Source organism: Callorhinus ursinus, unplaced genomic scaffold (assembly GCF_003265705.2).
Source record: "Callorhinus ursinus isolate GAN/ISIS: 27379988/994484 unplaced genomic scaffold, GSC_fseal_2.0 scaffold4, whole genome shotgun sequence".
NCBI lineage: Eukaryota > Metazoa > Chordata > Mammalia > Carnivora > Otariidae > Callorhinus > Callorhinus ursinus.
Genome location: NW_027397066.1, coordinates 86,593,487 through 86,612,241, shown reverse-complemented (window position 1 = coordinate 86,612,241; position 18,755 = coordinate 86,593,487). Strand labels below are relative to the sequence as shown.

Sequence of the window (18,755 nt, the reverse complement as noted above, 5' to 3'; positions counted from 1 at the left end):
ACCCAAAGGCCAAGTACAACACTGGTGGGCAGAATATTTGATTCTCCTCCCAGGCCTACCAATGTCTTCTGCTTCATAATAATGCAGATAAAGCCATGTGTCTTGCAGCAAAACGGTGCTTCTGTTTCCAAGGTAACATGACTCTGGGCTGCATTTCCTTAGTGGTGAAGGACAACTGCTCGGTCTAATGGATGTGGGTTTGAAGGGATGATTAGGAGTGGAGGAAGGACTGAGCCAAGACCGGTGAAGGTAATTTCACTTTTGGCTGCCTGTCACAAAAGCGCCAGAACACTATAAAATAAATATAACTACCATGTGCTTTTTTAAAAAAATTCCGGAACCCAAGAATTTCCATACTGGCTTTCCCCTGTTATGGAACCTGGGCTGGATCGCCCGACAGAAGAACCAAGTGGCACCCGGAGATCTTGGAGGATAGGAGGTTTATTTAAAGCCGGTGGGCTCAGAGGAGAGTGGTCTCCCAAGGTCTGAGCCTGGAGCACAAAGGGGGCAATTTATACACTTCTACTTATGCATACTGGGGACTTCTGGCTCATGGGCGAAGCTGGGCAGGGAGGAGAATCCAGAAGAGCCCCAGGGCAAGGACTGGGACTCTCTCACTGGCTTGGTCGGCCATCTTAGGACACAGATTTTCCTTATCATTCTCCCCCTTTGATGCCCTTTTAAACACCTAGTTTAGAGGGCATCATCTTCATCTTCTAAGGGGCGATAGTGAGTAAGGAGTAACTGGAATCTGATTTTAGCAATTTGAGAAGTGATAAACCTAGTAAGGGCATTAAAAATACAAGGACCAAATACCACTATGAGGAGAAGCAATAGGAAGGGGCCGATGAAGGGGGCGAACCAAGGGAACCATTGTGAGAGGGTATCCCACCAAGTTGTCCACTGGAGTGTTTCCCACCAGTGATGTACTCGTTCCTGTAATTGGGTCAGAGTTTCTTGGACCACCCCCAAGCCATTCCAATTCACAAAGGGTTCTCAACTTGCTGGGGTTCATCCTGACTCCATAGTCTCCTAAAAACACCTTCTTGAAATTTTTGATCATGGTCTCTAGAACCATAGGTTTACTCTGCCCTGACCCCATGGTGATGTCCCCGTGTGCAGTGGTGCAGAGACAGACAAAGGGGGGGGGTGCCTCCTGAGGTGAGGAGACCAATCATATGCCCATCTGGCTGTGACCCGAAGGAGCTTAGGTGAGGCTTAGCCATAGCGGTCTCAGCGTTGTGACTTATGATCAGAAACTATTCCAATGCCACCAAAGACTGTATGCCATTCACCACGGAATCGCAGATGGGCCCACTCAGACTCCGTAGGCTTCTGGGGACCTTAAGGGTGCCAGCCAGGGGAGTCACAGAATCAGTCCGCTTGAGCAAGCCAGGTCGGACTGCACGTTCACTCACACATTCACACTCCAGAAGTTATTACATTCCCTCCCTGGGAATCCCTACCTGTGAGACCTCTAAGAGGTCTCTGGGAGGTGATCAGGCTCCCCTTCCACCCCAATGGGGGTGGGCCTATCTGGGTCCTGGGGCCCCAGGCCCTACCAGAATCTGACGTTGGGACCAGGTCCTCACCTGCCAAGTCTCCTCCAGTCTGTCGGGAAGAATGGAGCAGGGCCGGCCCGAGGTGACCAGGGCGCGAGACTGCCGAAAATTAGGCAGGGCGCACCTTCTCCGTTAGGATCCCTCGTTCTGTCACCGCCCTGTCATTGCCCCAAACCGGTGGCAACAATGGGCCAGTGCGGTTGGGTTTCCCAGTCAGGGAACCAAATGTTATGGAACCTGGACTGGATTGCCCGACGGAAGAACCAAGCGGCACCCGGAGATCTTGGAGGATGGGAGGTTTATTTAACGCCGGCAGGCTCGGAGGAGAGTGGTCTCCAAAGGTCTGAGCCCCGCACACAAACAAAGGGGGCAATTTATACACTTCTACTTCTGCATACTGGACACTTTTGGTGCGTGCACAGAGCGGGACAGGGAGAAGAACCTGGATTGGTGTGCGTGGGAAGCAGAGCAGGGAGAAGAACCCGGAAGAGCCCCAGGGCAAGGACTGGGATTCTCTTGCTGGCTCGGTCGATCATCTTAGGACACAGATTTTCCTTATCACCCCAAAAGGAATCGCCGTGCAGAGGAGCGGGAAAAAATACACCTTTTCCCCCTTAGTTTTCTCCTTGACAAACAACTCCCCAAAATACTGAGCATGTTTTATGTCTTGGTATGGTTACTCAGGTGTTGCAAATTGCTCCCTTCGCTGATGTAAATATATTCATGCTTCTCTTCTTGGCCCACCTCTTCTTTACTTCCAGACCCTCACATCCATCCCCAAGGTATGCCATACCAAACGATATGGACTCTCTATTATTCTGACCCCATTCCAAAATGAATTTCCCCTGCAGGGCCAGGAACCCAGGGTACGAACAGTGATATTCAAGAGATCTTCGTGTCCTAGACTTTGTTTAGGAAAATGGCATAAAAGGGAATGAAGGAGTTACTTCATCCTTGTTTCACAAGAATTTAATGAGGGACTATTACGTACCAAGCACTTTGATAGGAACTGTGGTTGCAAAGAACCAACACTTCCCTCAAGGGACTTATGAAGGCCAGTAAGAGTAAACTCCCATTTACCGTACTTTGTGTAAAATACAGAGGGTCATCTGTTCTGCTCTTGAGGACTTGTTAGCAATTTCTGTAACAGCCTGCCCTTGAAATAGGAGCTATGACTGAACACAAAGCACCGAGACACCCTGAGGGAGTGGTCTAGTATGGCTGGAAAGTGCCATGTCTGTGGTAAAGTTCCAGAAGAGATTGCATTTGTAGGCAGGAGTCAAATCATGAAGGACTTTGCATGTCATTGAGGAGCTGGGACTGTAGTCTGCAGGTGATGGAGAAGCACTGATGATTGATTTTAAGCAGTGGACTAACATGATTAGATTGTATTCTAGAAAGATTACTCTAGTAATTAGTCATATGAAAGATGAAATTTGTGGGAGGAGTTAGTGAGACTAGAAAAGAGAATCCAATTAAAAAACTTCTATAGTAATACAAGAAATAAATAATGAGGGCTTGCACAGGAAATTCTAGCACTTAAGAGAGAGTGCTCTAAAATCAACTGCCTGTTTTCAAATCCTGGTTTTACCATTTACTCCTGTGACATTTGGGAGAGTTACTTGACTTCTCTGTTCTTTAATTTCTTGATCTGTAAGATGGCACAATAATAATAGTAGGATTGTTTGAAGATTAAAATGAACTAAAATGTGTAATATATCGGTAGCTGGCACAAGCAGATGCCCAATCGACGTTAGTTATAACCACTGGAAACAAAAGCAGGGAGGACAGAGAAGAAGGCAAGAAAATGGACATTGACTTATGTGAGAGATGAAGGGGAGAATTCCAAGCATATCCCAGGATTCTGGTTTCAGGAAGAGTGTGGATGGACAATGATGATAAGAAACAGAGAGTTTATGTGGAAAGACGTGAGTTTAATTTTAGATGTACCGAGTTGGGTCACCCAAAATATATTTAAGTGAAGATGTCCTTCATGGAATTGGATATGTGAGTCTGGGATTCAAGAAAAAAAGATCTGGAAAAGAGGTGTAGGTACATGAAACTCAGGGCACAGAAGCCATGACTTTGATATGATCATGCAAGAAAGTCTACAGAGTCAGAAGGGGCTTGAGGACAAAATGCTGGGGCACACTAACATTGGGGGGAGCCTAGAGGAAAAAGAGTCCGCAGAAGAGCTTGAGAAAGCTCAGTCAGAGAAAAAGGAGAAAAACTAGGATTGGTATCAACCAAGCCAAAGGCAAAATAGTGAGAAATATAGCAAATAAGTCTGTGGATGACAGAGCATGCCGTTGTCCCCCAGGATCAGTACTCCCCTTGAAGCAATAACATTTTTGCCTGCAGCAAAATAAAAACTACATTTCCTAGCCCCGCTTGCAAAAGGGGTGGCCATGTAACTAAAGTCTGCAGAAAGTTGTCCTGTGACAATATCCAGGAACTTTATGAGGAGGCAGATAGCTCATCATTTACCCCTTCTTCTCCATATTTTCCTTTGTTCTGCTGGACATTACCTCGTCCATGAAGACAAAGCTAAGTGTGAGCTGGAAGAAGCTTGTAGTCCAGAGTACTTTGCAGAGCCGAGCTGCCATGTAGACCTAAAATACATGCCTTTAGGCCATTACACAATAGAGAAATGGACATCTCTTATTTAGGCTAGTAATGTTCTGTTTTGTTTGCTGTTTCTACCAGTAGAACTTAATTCTAATCAACACACTGTTTCTTCTTCCATAAAAAAATATTTTTGGAGGAATCATGACAGTTCAAGCTACCCTCTTTACTACCCATAAAATCTAACTCAAAAATTCTATGAAAATGTTAATAAACTGTTACTAATGAAGAATGTTATGGAGTGGATGTTTATTTCCCTCTAAAATCCTTATGTCGAAGCCCTAACTAACCACCCCCCCCACCATGGTATTTGGAGGTGGGACTTTTGGGAGATAATTGGGTTTAGATTAGATCACAAGTGTGGAGCTGCCATGATGGGATTAGTGCCCGGTGACAAGAGGAAGAGACATCAGAGCTTTCTCCATCCACCATGTGAGGATACAGTGGGAAGGTGGCTGCTTGCAAACTAGGAAGAGGGCTCTCACCAGGAATCAGGCACCTTGATCTGGACTTCCTAGCCTCCGGAACAGTGAGAAATCAATGTCTGTTGTTTTAACCACCAAGTCTATGGTCATTTGTTATGGCAGCCTGAGATGACCAAGACACAGAGTTACTTGTATTACCAAGAAAAAATAAGTAATACGTTCAACTCCAAAAACCAACTATAGTGATGTGAAAACAGCATTTTGGTTAAAATTTTAAGCATAAATCATGGTCGAAGATACATTCCCAAAGTTCTGTAGTTCTAAGTAAAACTTGTTTGTCAAGACAGAGTATTCGCAACACAGAGAAGAGAGTGTGAAGGTTTTGAGGACAAAGGGTGGATATGACCTACTCACTAGAAAGAATGTCCAAGATCTGGGTGAGATAATATGAGCCTCTGTCTGTCACTCCCCTGAGGGACACTCACAACTGAGTAAACCTGCCATCCCCCAGTGAAAGAGCTTTGCTGGCAGCTTTCATCAGGAGGTTCAAGGAGAGCTCCCCAGTTTGCTTAGGCTCCCTGGATGAGAGCCCAGCTTCTGGGATTGAACAAGGCAATGGATGCCAAATGCCAGGTCATGGATACATTTCCTTCCTTTTTTCCTGGCACCCTTTTGCTCTCCAGGACAGGGTAAAGTGAGGAGAGCAAGTGAGAAGAAAGAAGGGGGAAGAGAATGCTGCTTACAGAAATCACTATCCTTGGCCTTTAGTCTCATTTAGTTCCTACCTAGCCTAGGAATAAGATTAACAACTGAGAATGCCCTAGTGACCTCGGTTAGGGTTATGGAATTCAAATGAAATACAGGTGGCAGGTTGCATGCATGCAACCATGGATTAGCACAAGCAAATCCCTTGAATGTCAATTTTATGAAGACATTCGGAGAAAACCCATTTTCATAGAAAAGAGTTCTTAAGATAAAATGAGACTTCAAAGTTGTTTCATGTCTGTGGCAGTGGCTTCAGGTAACAACTTTACATTCCCTGGGGCTCCTATTTCTCTTCTGGTATCAGGAATATTTTGGTAAAAAATTCTCAGAAGCTCTAGAGTAAGATAAATTCAGAAAAAAATGGATTTGACAATGAAATTCGACAATTCTGAGGTCTCTGGTGACATGGTAACAGCAATTTCAGAGGCGTAGTGTGAAGCAGGATGGAGAAGCGAGGAAGTGGGACCAGTAAAGCTGCCTAGACATGAAGAGAAAAAAGAGAAAGGAGGACAGCCACAGTGGGGTGTGGGGTCCTGTCCCAGGGCCATTGTTGTGTTGAGTGCCAGGAGGACAATGTGACCATTGTGATAGGGTCTAGGAAAGGAGAGGCCTTTCTACAGCTGAGGTAGCACCCACCCGACACATCTGGCAGTTGGAAGTCGCTGGCAGCAGAGCAGGACTAACCGCGGAGCATCAGTGGGCATGGAGAAAGAGTTAGGGTCTCCTTCTGACTGTGTCCAGAGTTAGTGATGGCATTTGGGGCAAATCAGGCTCTCGCAGTGAGGTGGTTGGATTGGATGCTCTTTAAGTATTGCTCCAGTGCTAACATTCTAGAATACCACTGTTTATTTTGATGATAACTCATGGTCTCTTCCCAAACTTTTTGACTTCCTGGATATTTAAGTCTAGGTGGAGATTTTGGTAACAAGTGGCACGTTAGGAAAACACTAGCTCTCTGAGAGTTGAAAGCTAAAAGGTTTCTGTGGGCTGGATTAGGAAGAGGTACAACAACTTTTCCCTCCTCAAGGCTGGTAGTACCAATGACCCTGTTCTTAGGCCGACCAACCCATGACTCTCGATTTCTCTCACCTTAGTATATACCTCTCTTGAGAGTGCAAGCCTCTGCTGCAGCTAGTTGCTCTATCTTGCCTGCCAGCCTCTTAAGATGACACAGGACAAACCACAGGCAGACATGGTGACAACCACAGGAACAATGATCACCATGATCCTTCTGTGCATCAGCCAGGGTCCTGGACACTCCTCATTATCTCCACATTTATTGCATTCGGTCAGTGCTGCTGAGGACACTGTCCTAGGTGCTGATGAAGCATCAGTAATGAAACAAGAATTCCTCTCCTCCTGGAGCTTATGTTTGTTTGTTTGTTTTTATGTTCTAATGGGAGTATTCCTCATGTCTTATACCCTTGGAGGACTTGCTATTCCCATTTGAAATATGAACAGATGAATGTGGCATCCATTGCTAGCTGCTTATCCATTCTTCTTTGTTCCAAACTAACAAAAGTTAGACTGGCAATGCACCCACTTAAAAATACTGATCTTTCTCCAATGTCTGGCAGTCAGGGGTGGCCAAGGATGTGTGCAAGTGTGTATTTGTGTGTGAGTGTGTTTGTGTGTGAAATGAAATCATGAGATATAGGTTGAAGTCACTGGGAAGGGCTTCTGTTCCTCCCAAATGAAAAAAAAAAAAAAAGCCTCAGGAGGAGGTGGTTTTGCTGTTACTGCCTGCAGGAAGCCATGCTTGACGGTGCAGCAGCCATTGTGAGGCCAGGAGGCCACACACCACACATCACCACATGTTAAGTACTAAGAAGGAAAAGGCTGCAAGGAGCCAGCGTGCAGCTCCCCCAGTTCTGGACTATTGAATTATGGATTTCTTGTTCCGTGAGGAAAATGTCCCTTTTTTGGTTAAGTCCTCTTGGTGAGGTTTCTGACCTAGGTGGGCAAGAGCCGTCCTCACTGATCTGAGTGACTCGGCCCCGGCCTCAGATCTCATGGTGACAGAGCTGGAATGAAAACACAGATTCGTTTCCCACCAAAGGCCACGTTCCCTAAGGGCTACAGTGCACCTTGAAGGTTTGCACCCCTGTAAATGTACTTCTTTCACTCCCTGGCTATTGGGAAATGTTCAGGGGTTCAGAGAACTCTTACATTTGTAGGAGTTAGGACTTTATTTCTATGTGTATTCTGCACAATATTTGATTTTTCACAGCTCCATTTAGACCTGCCTGCACAGCTAAGTCACTGACTTCCATGAGCTGGCCCCACAGCACAGCATCCTGGAGCTTCACATTCTCCTCAGAGAACAGAACAGTAGAACGTGTTACTACACCACCCTGGCTTTATTTTTATTACAAGAAATAAGTCCTTGTAGCCCTGGGATCCAGCTTGACCACACTCAAGTAGTTGGAAGCCCAACATTGTATTCTGCTATCCACTGCCTCCTGCTGCTTTGTCCTCTCCTGTATGGATTGCGTATGCTTGACCTCTCCCCCACCCCCCCCAAAAACCCCCCTTTTTCCCTTTCACATTCTCTGAAGCTGATAGCTTTTCTATTACTGCTAACATTTAGAATAAAATGCCCAGATCTTTCAGCTGCTGCATCTGGGTCTTGCTCCTACTGGCCTCACACATTCTAGGATGCAGGTCTAGGGTGCTCCAACCTGTCCCCACTGACCAGAATTAACTATGTTGAACCTACCTGTGTTCTGAGTACAATACACACACATACACACACATGCACAGACATACATGCACACACACACACTCTTTAGAAAAATTATTCAGGTGAGCTATTTTGTGGCATCTCCCACATGGCAACACGACATGAATTATCAGTGACTATGTTCTTCTCACAAAATCACTGCTAAAGGTACAGATTCCTGCTTCAGGGACATACAAGAGACACTGCTTTAGGAGAACAAAGTACCGCTGTAGAACAACACTGCATCACCACTTCACCTTCAAAGAACAGAAAGCTCTAAATTGTCTTTCTCTCAAAGGATAAACTCACCCGCAGGAAAAGGCAAATGAGAAATTGTAATTCCTTTACCACAAGCTTCTTTCAGTTCTGGTTCTCAGTATAGTGTGCAGGAGGTAAGCACCTAAAGTAGACTCAAACATCGTCATAACTCTGTCTTTTTTTTTTTATAATGCTTTGAAAAATTACAGCATTGTTGCAAATGTAGATAAGAGGATACAAACTCTCTTTGGGTTATCTGTCTATGTGACAGACCACCTCAAAACTTAGTATCTTACAACAACCGTTTTGATTTTCTCTCACAATTCTGTGGGTTGGCTGGAATCGGTTCTTCTGCTCCCCTTGATGCCTGCTGGGGCTGCAGTCAGCCCAGGGCTGAACTGACCGGATGGTTCAGGATGGCTCATTCACAAAGCTGGTGCCTTGGCAGGGACAGCGAGAACGCTGGCCTCAGCTGGGAGGCTGAAACAGCTGGGCCACTTTCTCACCCTACATAGTCTCAGGTCTAATCTCTTTCCGTGTGACCCCTCCGTGGGATATTTCTAGCAGGGTAGCTGGACTTCTTAAATGCAAGTTCCTCAAATCACTAAGGTAGAAACTGCCAGGCTTTCTTAAGGCTGAGACCCCCAGTCCCTGACACAGCGTCACTTCTACTGCATTGTAGGATTTAGTGAGTCTCAGGGATATAGCACTAGATTGCACAGCAGGGTGACTACCAGGGGGCGTGGTCTATTGAAAGCCATCTTTGGAAAATGGCTGCTGCATTGCTGTTCATTGCTGTTCACTTTATCAAATGTGGAAATGATACTTGATATGTTCAATCATGCTTTATAGAAGAAAATATGTTGCCTTATTAGATCTATGAATCACCAAGATGCACAGATATTGGGAGCACCTAGAAACTAAACACATCCAATGAATCTGATTGTTTGAAAAACATGATCAAGACCTCTGGGGGGAAAATCACATTTTATTCTGTGACTACATACATAAGAAATCAAGCTTTGTAAATAGATGGGTAAATTTAATATTCTCAGGATAACAAATTAGTAATCTCATGTGTTGGGTATTTATTAAGAATAGGCATCATTATTTATACGATTTTACTTAATCTTCACAAATACTCCATGGGTTGGGTATAATTACCTCAAATTTCCACATGAAAAACTGAAGTTCAATGAGATTTTGTAACTTGCCTAAGATGAAACATCTAGTAATCAGATGAGCCAGGATGTAAATCAATGTCAGCCTGATATCGAAGCCCTTGTGTTCTTAAACCCTACACCAACATTTTACCTGTTTTGTCTTTGCTCTTTTCTTAAATTGTTACAGAGTTATCTTCAGTTTAAATGGAAACAAGAACCACATCTCATACTCCCATTTCTGAAGATTTAGAACCCATTTCCTATTTAGACAGCCTGCTGCAGTCAAAATTTTAAAAATCCAGTTTCTATCTTGGCATGATAGTCCAGACAGTTCCCCAGGGCTCTCATATCTACAGACATATGCCTCTGTGCTTAAATTTGAACCTCATCCAAACCCCAAGGTTATTATTGAGTAAAATCCTCCTCCTGGTTTATCTAGGTACCTGGAAAGTTTCCCTTTGGCACTAGATCAGTGAATCACAACCCCTCATTCGTGCCATCTAAGGACAGAGAAATGGGACACCTGTGCTTTTCATTTTGGCAATGTCCCACCAAAAATCAGGTTATCCTATGAAATGTAAGAGCTTTGGTGAAAGATTTAGTAATAGAAATCACCGGGGCAGGGAGAGGGGAGTAGAAATTGTCAGTGAACCCTGTACTGATATGGCTACTGTGTATGGGTCATGGAAGTCTCTTTGGCACTATGCTCCACCCACATTAGATTGCTCTCCTTTGTGAGAATTTCCTATACTCTCCTGCCTTGGGGCCTCTATGCCATTTGTCATTTAGACAGTCCTTTGCTTCAGGACACCTGGGTGGTACAGTCAGTTAAGCCCCCAGCTCTTGGTTTCTGCTTGGGTCATGAGATCGAGCCCTGTGAGATCACCCCATGTTGGGCTCTCCGCTGAGCACAGAGTCGGCTTGAGATTCTCTCTCTCTCTCCTTCCACCCCTCCCATTCATGCTTTCTCTCTAAGATAAATAATCTTTAAAAAAAATCATTTGCTTCAATCTCCACCTTTCTAAATCCTTCAAGTCCAAGCTCAAAATCCATTTTCCAAATCAAGTTTTTCTTCATCTAAATTGAATTAATTTCTCTCTGTGAATCTGTATTAGTTAGCTATTGCTGCAGAAAAAAAAAATCACCCCAAACCTTAAAGGCTTAAAACAACACTGTTTGCTCACAATTCTCTGGATTGACAATTTGAACAAGGTTCAGCTGGGATGGCTTGTCTCCGGGTGTTGTTGGGGTTTATTCATGTGTTTGTAATCCATAACCAGAGGCCAGCTGGCTGAGGAAGCCATCACATGCTCAAGGCCTTGACTGTGTTGATTGAAATGATTGGGTAGTTTGAGCCTTCTCTCTCCCTGAGCAGACAGTGGATGTCACAAAGCTATTGTAGAACATCATTTTGCCACATTTTATCGGCCAAAGCAAGCCACAAGGCTAGCCCAGATGTCAATGACAAGGAAATTAAAATATGACTCCAACTGGTTCTTTTTCAAATATGGTCTTACTGTTTTAATTTCATTTATCTATTCTTCTATCATCTTCCTCAAAGCTGCAACTTACGATTGGTAAATTAAAAAATTGTGAACACATTCGATTGAGTTTTCTCTGTAAAGCCATAGTATTTTTATTTTGAAGTAATTTTATACTTAACAGAAAATTGCAAAACTAGCTCCGGTAGTTTTCAGATATCCTTCTCTCCACTTAACATCTTGTATAACCACAGTACAATTGTCAGAAAAGGAAATGAAGCGTGCTTTTGTACTATTAACTAAACTAAACACCATATTTGAATTTCAACACTACATTCTTTTACTGTTCTAGAATTTATCCAGGCTTCCCCTCGCATTTTTTTTTTTTTGTTGTTGTTGTTACTCCGACTTAGTTTTCTGCAGTCTTAAAACGCTGAGGTTCCTCAGTATTACCTTACCTTTAATGACCTTGACATTTTGGAAGAGTATCGACCCATTATTTTGTCAAGTGTCCCTCATTTGAGTTTGCTCATGTCTAATGTTTTCTCATGATTGGACATGATCACACATATTTTGGGCAAAAGTACTACAGAGATGGTTCTATGTCCTCCTCACTTGTATCACAGGTTTATGATGGGAATGTGTGTTATTCCTTGGTACTGTTGACCTTGATCATTTGGTTAAGGTGGTCTCTGCCTGGTTCCTCACTGAAAAGTTACTGTCTGTGCCTTAACTTAAGGTTAATAGTTAGGAGATACTTTGAAACTATGAAATTTCTCCCCAAACTTTCACCCCCTAAATCAAACACTGATCAGTGGATTTGGCTGCAACAATTATAACTGCAGTGTTTGTCTAATGGTGGTTTTCAATTCTCCTCTTTCCTTCTATATTTATTCAATGAAATCTACTATATGGAAGACTTTTCCTTTCTCCTCATTTATATCAGTATGAACTCAATATTTATTTTATTCTAAAATCTATGTATGTATGTAGACTAAAATCTCGCATGTATATGTATGTATATTAAAATCTAGCATTATGTATGTTGCTGCTCAAATATGTAAACCATAATATTTTTAATTAGGAAAATACTCTTATATAAGCACAGAGGCACCTGATATGCTTGAAGAAAATTCTGCTAAATGGAAAATATTAAAATTCTGATTATATATCTCTCCATATTGAAATATGTAAATATTTGAGCTGAAATATTTTCACAAGTACTAACTTTTGCCTCCATTTGGATTCTTTTCTTTATTTTTACAAAATAAGCTCACCAAAGAAGTTGTTTCTTTTTATGATTTTTAAATATTTTTCCAAATGTAGATATTGTAAAATCTGGTACAGGATATAATTTTATCCTATTTAATAGGAACTCTATCAAAACATCTTTCTGTAGGTCAAGTTTTCCAAAATGGAATTAAAGAATTTTAAAATTAAATCTTCTACACCATATAAACTGATTTTTTAAAGCTAACTTCTTGTTTTAGTAGTGATAAATTTCAGTGTCTTCCTATTTACAATTTTGTTTTCAGTAATTACAATTGTAAAGATTAAAAAGCTGAAGTAGTTCTTTTTTCCCTTTCTTTGTTGAATACTTTAAGTAAAGACTTCTAATTAATTTTGAACAAAATGCCAATTTCTAAAAGTTGATTACTGACCAGGAGCAAACAAAGAAAGTGTTACCACCATGCATAAGATTGTTTATGCCTGGGCGCCTGGGTGGCTCAGTTGTTAAGCATCTGCCTTCGGCTCAGGTCATGGTCCCAGGGTCCTGGGATCAAGCCCCACATGGGGCTCCCTGCTCCGCGGGAAGACTGCTTCCCCCTCTCCCTTTGTCCCCCCCCGCCCCCACTCATGCTCGCTCTCTCTCAAATAAATAAAATCTTTTAAAAAATTAATATCAGCTTTATCCTCCAGGTATTGTATATAGTTTACTCTAACTTTGTATATATAAAGCTGTGTGAATTTTGACTACAGTTACCACTTCGACTAATAGAATGTCACAGCTTTAGTACATAATCACCACAATCAATCTCAAGTAAATTTTTGTTCCATAGATTTTTTTTTACTTTAGTAAAAATATTATTTTACTGAGATGCTGTGCTCCCCCAAAATATGTACTCATATTATCATTTGCGTTCACAAGCTTAATTTTTTTAAAGTACAGTAGCATTCACAATAAGGTCAGAAAATTCGCCTTTGACACAATAAACTTCCAAAAGGTTTTTGTCTGTTCTGTGAATTGTTAAACTTTTTTCTTTTAATTTATTCATTCATTTATTTTAGAGAGAGAGAGAGAGAGAGAGCAAGGGGAGGGGCAGAGGGAGAGGAAGAGAGAAACTTTAACGGGTTCCACACTGAGCGTGGAGCCTGATGCAGGTTGGATCCCAGGACCCCGAGATCATGACCTGAGCCGAAACCAACAGTCAGATGCTGAACCAACTGTGCCACCCAGGTGCCCCTGGTTAAACCTTTTATTTTTTTATCATTATCAGAATTAATTAATTTTTAAATTTAATTTATCTGCTCACACTGTTATAAAACTGTCATAATTTAACTGTTTGTAAACTCTTCTGCTATTTGTGTCAACTCATTAATAACCACTGCTTTACATTTCTTACAGGCCCAAGGAAACTCAGAACTGAAAATGAGAGAAATTAACTTAGGATAACTGTCATTTGACCTAATGAAGCCATGCTGCATAAAGTGCTCAATGTTATACACCTCTGCAGCTGTAAGTGTGAAACCACATGCACTTGGGCTTAAAAGTATAGATAGGATTTCAACAAGTCAGAAGAAGGTTGAGAAGGTTCCAGGTGGAGGGAGCAGCATGAACAGAAGCATGGTCCACAAATGCCAAATGCCAAGGTTTGAAAATAATGGGCACAATCTTCTTAAAGCAATGACTAACTTTTGAGGTAGATATTGCTGCTTCTTCAGCAGATTTCTTCTCTTCCGATTGTCTTACAGTCAGTGATAACATTAAGAACCCCATGGTGGAGAGCAAGTATTCTGTGTGTTATATGTTCGTCATCAACTTTCTTGAGCAACAGAAAACCAATACTTAATTTTTGTTAAACATGCATAGATGAAACACTTGCTTCTGAAAGGGTTTATTGCAAAACAAAGGAAGATAACCAGATTATTAAAAAGTTATGGATTTGAGGCGCCTGGGTGGCTCAGTTGGTTAAGCGACTGCCTTCGGCTCAGGTCATGATCCTGGAGTCCCGGGATCGAGTCCCACATCGGGCTTCCTGCTCAGCAGGGAGTCTGCTTCTCCCTCTGACCCTCTTCCCTCTCGTGCTCTCTATCTCTCATTCTCTCTCTCTCAAATAAATAAAATCTTTAAAAAAAAGTTATGGATTTGTATCATAAGATGAATTACCCAACTATTGTAGCAACAGCATCCAGATACTCTGTAGCAGGACAGCAAAGCCTCTATCTGTCACAGGAATTTCACTTACATCTAATCTTTAATTCCCTAATTGCCCCGCTAATAGTCCCCTGACTAATAGCCTGGTGGCTTTTTGCCTCTCACGGGTCACGGCAAGGGCCACCCATCATGGGCCATGACATCCTAGCTGCTATGCCCAGGGGACAGCAGAATCCGTAGCATCAGAAACATCTCCCACCAGCATCGGAACAGGAAGCAGTTAGCTTCATGTCCAAATGTCGTCTTCTCGTCAGCCAGGGCTATGTATGCTACTTCAAAAGGTTGGAAAAGGAAAGATGGGCTGTCTTTCAGAGTTTAGCAAGTGTTATGGTGAGAACTCTGTCAAATACACCTGCCTCTTATATTCTATTAGGAGAGACCGGTTAGAAATTGGAGTACAATGTGGAGGTCTCACCAAATCTCTTGTAGTGCAGTGATTAATAATGATTCTCCTTAAAAAGGAGAAATTCCAGGATAAATGCTAAACTGGACTGAATGCTAGACTAGGCTAAAACCAGGATGTTCTAGATAAATTAGGCTACTTGTCTCCTTAAACCTGGAATTGTCTTTGACTTTAGCACAGGCAGCCAACCCCTAAATCTTGTTTATGCTTTATTCAACATTTCTCTTGAATCTGAGCCCCCTTTCTTAGTCTCACTGTATCTACCTTAGCCTAGATGCTTGTTACCACATGACTGCATTATTTATAACAACCTATTTACTAGTCTAGTACTCATTTTCTCCTTCTATCCATTCTCTTCATACTTACCATAGTTTTCTTTCTCCAGAAACTTGTATGTCTCATCACACCCTTGCTGAAAAATCTTTTAATGGCTCCTCAGTACCTGCAGAGTAAATTCCAAATTTGATTCTGAGTATAGTCTGTCTCTATTCTACACTTACAGATTCATTTCTTTTTCTTTTTAAAGATTTATTTAGAGAGAGTGTGTGCTCATGTGTGAGAGTGGGGGGAGGTGCAGGGGGAGAGAATCTTCATGCAGACTCTCCACTGAGCATGGAGCCAGGTGGGGCTTGATCTCACAATCCATGAGATCATGACCTGAGCCGAAACCAAGAGCCAGAGACTTAACAGGCTGAGCCACCCAGGCACCCCTACAGATTCATTTCTGATTCACTCCTGCTTCAGATTCATCCTTCACTCCTGCTTGGCTTGATCTCTCGCCATTTCCTAAACATGCTTGACATTTGGCATTTGCTATCCATGCTTTTGTTCATGCTGTTGCTTTCACTTAATCTTTCAGAACTGGACCCCACTTATTGAAATCTGGACTGTAACTGTAGGACCAAGAAACATCTTCAAGGATCCTTCTGTGATTTCCCCATCTAGAAATATTCTTTTTTATCCTCTGAAGTACTGCAGCGGCATAGAAAATAGTCTGATGGTGTATTACACAAATACCTTCAATTCAAGGAGCTTTTCAATGGCTAACTTTTGAAGGACAGAGATGATCTCTTTCATCTTTTGATACCCAACAATGCCACACAGTACCTTTATACATGCTGCTACTTAATAACTAGTCATTGAGTGAATTAATAAATGAATGGACAATGAATCCACACTAAAGTAATAATGAATAGAGTCCTTCCTTTAGAAAATATATTTACAGCTTATTAGAAACTACGTTAGCTCCGGCTGCCATGACAAAATGCCATAGACTGGGGGGAGGAAGGGCTTAAACAACAGACATTGATTTCTCACAGTTCTGGAGGCTGGGAAGTCCAAGATTAAGGTGCCACCTGCCTCAGTTTCTAGTGAGGACCTCCTTTCTGGTTTGCAGATAGCTGCCCTCTTGCTGTGTCCTCACATGGTGAGGAGGGGAGAAGGAGTTCCGGTCTGTCTTCCTTTCCTTACACTAATCCCATCATGGGGACCGCTTTCTCTCCGCCTCATGACTTCATCTAAACCAAAATCACCTCTCAAAAGCTTCACCTACAAATACCATTACACTGAGGGTTAGGGTGTCAACATATGAATGTTAGGGGAACACAAACTTTCAGAACATGATGGGGACTTTCAGTCACAAGTAATGATTAAATTTAAACCTGTTTGTGGGAGAATCTTTTTGAGTGAGCTGACCTCTCAGTCTGTGGAACGCTACAAATAGGTTGATTCACCTTTGCTTAATATCAGCCTTGCTTATTAAGCTTTGGGTCTTCCATAAATATTAAACAAGGTCAATTTCATTTTTGAAACCCTGATTTTCACTAACTAAGCCACAGTGAATAAAGATATAAGGTGTGTGTGTTTGTGTCTCTGTATATGTCTCAAAGAAAGGATCCACATCAAACTGGTAACAGTGGTTACTTATCAGGAAGATAGTGGCATTGTTTTATTCTTGTACTCCTGATTTGTTTTAATATTCTTGTAGGGAACATACTTTGCATGTTATACCTGAAATAGAAAAATAACCAAAAAAAATTTAAAGAAGTCTTAGCCTCCATAGCACTATGTATCTCCAATGAGGTAACTGCCTTCAGAAAGTTCACAGTACAGTATTCCCTTTGAAACACCCAAGAAATGGAGGGGATAAAAATTTGGCTCAATGTTTTCTCGAAGATATCTTTGTATTTTTTTCCAAAATCTTACCAGAGTAAGAAAATAATCTATGACCGTGAGTAAAAATATATCTGGAAAGCAAATAATATAGGGAAAAAAGGAAAAGCATGGGAGAAGTAGAACCTGTGTGTTTTATAAATTATGAAAACCCTTCATGCAAAAAATTTTACAATCCCAAAGTCAATGGATTCATAGGCGTAAGATCTGAAAAATACTGTGACTAAAATCAGTAAAGCTATTAAAGTATTTAAATATTTAATTCTTTAAAGACTGAGTAAGTGTTAGCCATAAAACAAAATGAGAGAACATCTGGAAGGCAAAGAGGTTGAAAGATTGAAAATTAAAAAGCAAATGGTGTGCTTAGTGTTACTGTGGGACTTGAGCAAATAGATAGAAACCCATTTGAAGACAGATACAGAATTTGTGTAATTACAATGAGCCTGAAGAAAGGTTTAGCATTTATGCATCTCCTGGTAAGCTTGGTGAGTCAGAAACATAAATCCAAAGCAAAGGGAGGTTATTAAAATATTATTTCCTGTTGTAGTGTAGAACTCAAGAAGAGAATAAACATACCGATTACTTGCATGGCCGGTTCCACGTCTGTTGTGGCCTCTTCCAACAATGACAGCAGCTTGGCTGATATCTGATGCACGGATTCAATGTTGCTAAACATGCTATCCACGTCCAGCCGATCAATCTGAAGAAACACAAACAGGGAACACCAGCTGATGGAGAGAGACACACTGTATTTAGGACGTTTTCTCCTGCTAAACAGTAAGCATTTTATATGCCAGCCCATGCTGCTTCCATCGACTGTTCCTGTAAACATTCTTATTTGGGATTTCTAGAGTAAATGTGCAGTTTTTCATGCAAAAAAGGGGGGGAAATGATGTTGCATCTGTTCCCTCTGCTTTTTTTCTTTATTTTGACCAAGTTTTAATGAGTCAAATGTACATATACATATTCTTATAAAACCAGAGTGTGAAGAAGATTTAAGCCACCTCATCAATATTTTCATTAACTGCCATCTATGAGAGTATGTACTAGCACGTACGAATTTAGAACACTTCAATGCTTATACAGCAGAAGTCAGACCTTACTCTAGGCAAGTAACTCTTTTCAAAGCTGTTTTAGAACCACAGATGTTCTAAAAGTGATGACAAGTAGATGTGCTGAGCTGCTTCCTGCTTTTTTTCTTAAAAAAATATGAATGGAAATTTCACCAAACATGTTCTACTAATTAAAGTTTCGTCATATTTTATAACTTCATGCACACCCTCAAAAACCAGTATAATCATTCTTAGGTCTTAGAGCTGGTGCTTATAATATTTTATTTATTCATTCATCTCTCTTTCATTAAATATTTCCTGGAGGCCTTCTGTTTATCAGGAATTGTAATAGAAACCAAACTCTGTTTTTGACATTGGAAGATTAGTAGAGGGATGGCCAACCATCCTAAGCTATCTAAGTAGAAGTTGGTGAGATACGTGCCCTGATTTTGCTGGATCTTCCTCTAAATCTTTCTCTGGAGTTTAAGTCTGATCTCCTTTCATAATCAAATAGTGTCTAGTGGGCTTATGTACAGATTGGTCCAGGCTCCACTGGGCTACCACAGGGAATAGGAATAGGTGCCTTTCTCCATGGTTTACTGTATGTGGGGTCATAGGTGGATAATCACATCATCAATACTCAAGTCACGGAAGAGCTTCACAGGTGCAAAGCAGAGTTGCTGGTTCCAAA

The 18,755-nt window shown here is 41.6% G+C and overlaps 1 protein-coding gene across 2 annotated transcripts in view; it reads right to left on the bottom strand.

The window, feature by feature from the left end:
• ARHGEF38 (Rho guanine nucleotide exchange factor 38) overlaps nucleotides 1–18,755 on the bottom strand; it is a 121,723-nt gene that overhangs the window by 50,945 nt on the left and 52,023 nt on the right. For both annotated transcript variants that reach the window (XM_025873731.2, XM_073891203.1), the window contains exon 3: nucleotides 17,589–17,712. In XM_025873731.2, the coding sequence (XP_025729516.1) occupies nucleotides 17,589–17,712 (124 nt within the window). The remainder of the gene's footprint in view (nucleotides 1–17,588; nucleotides 17,713–18,755) is intronic.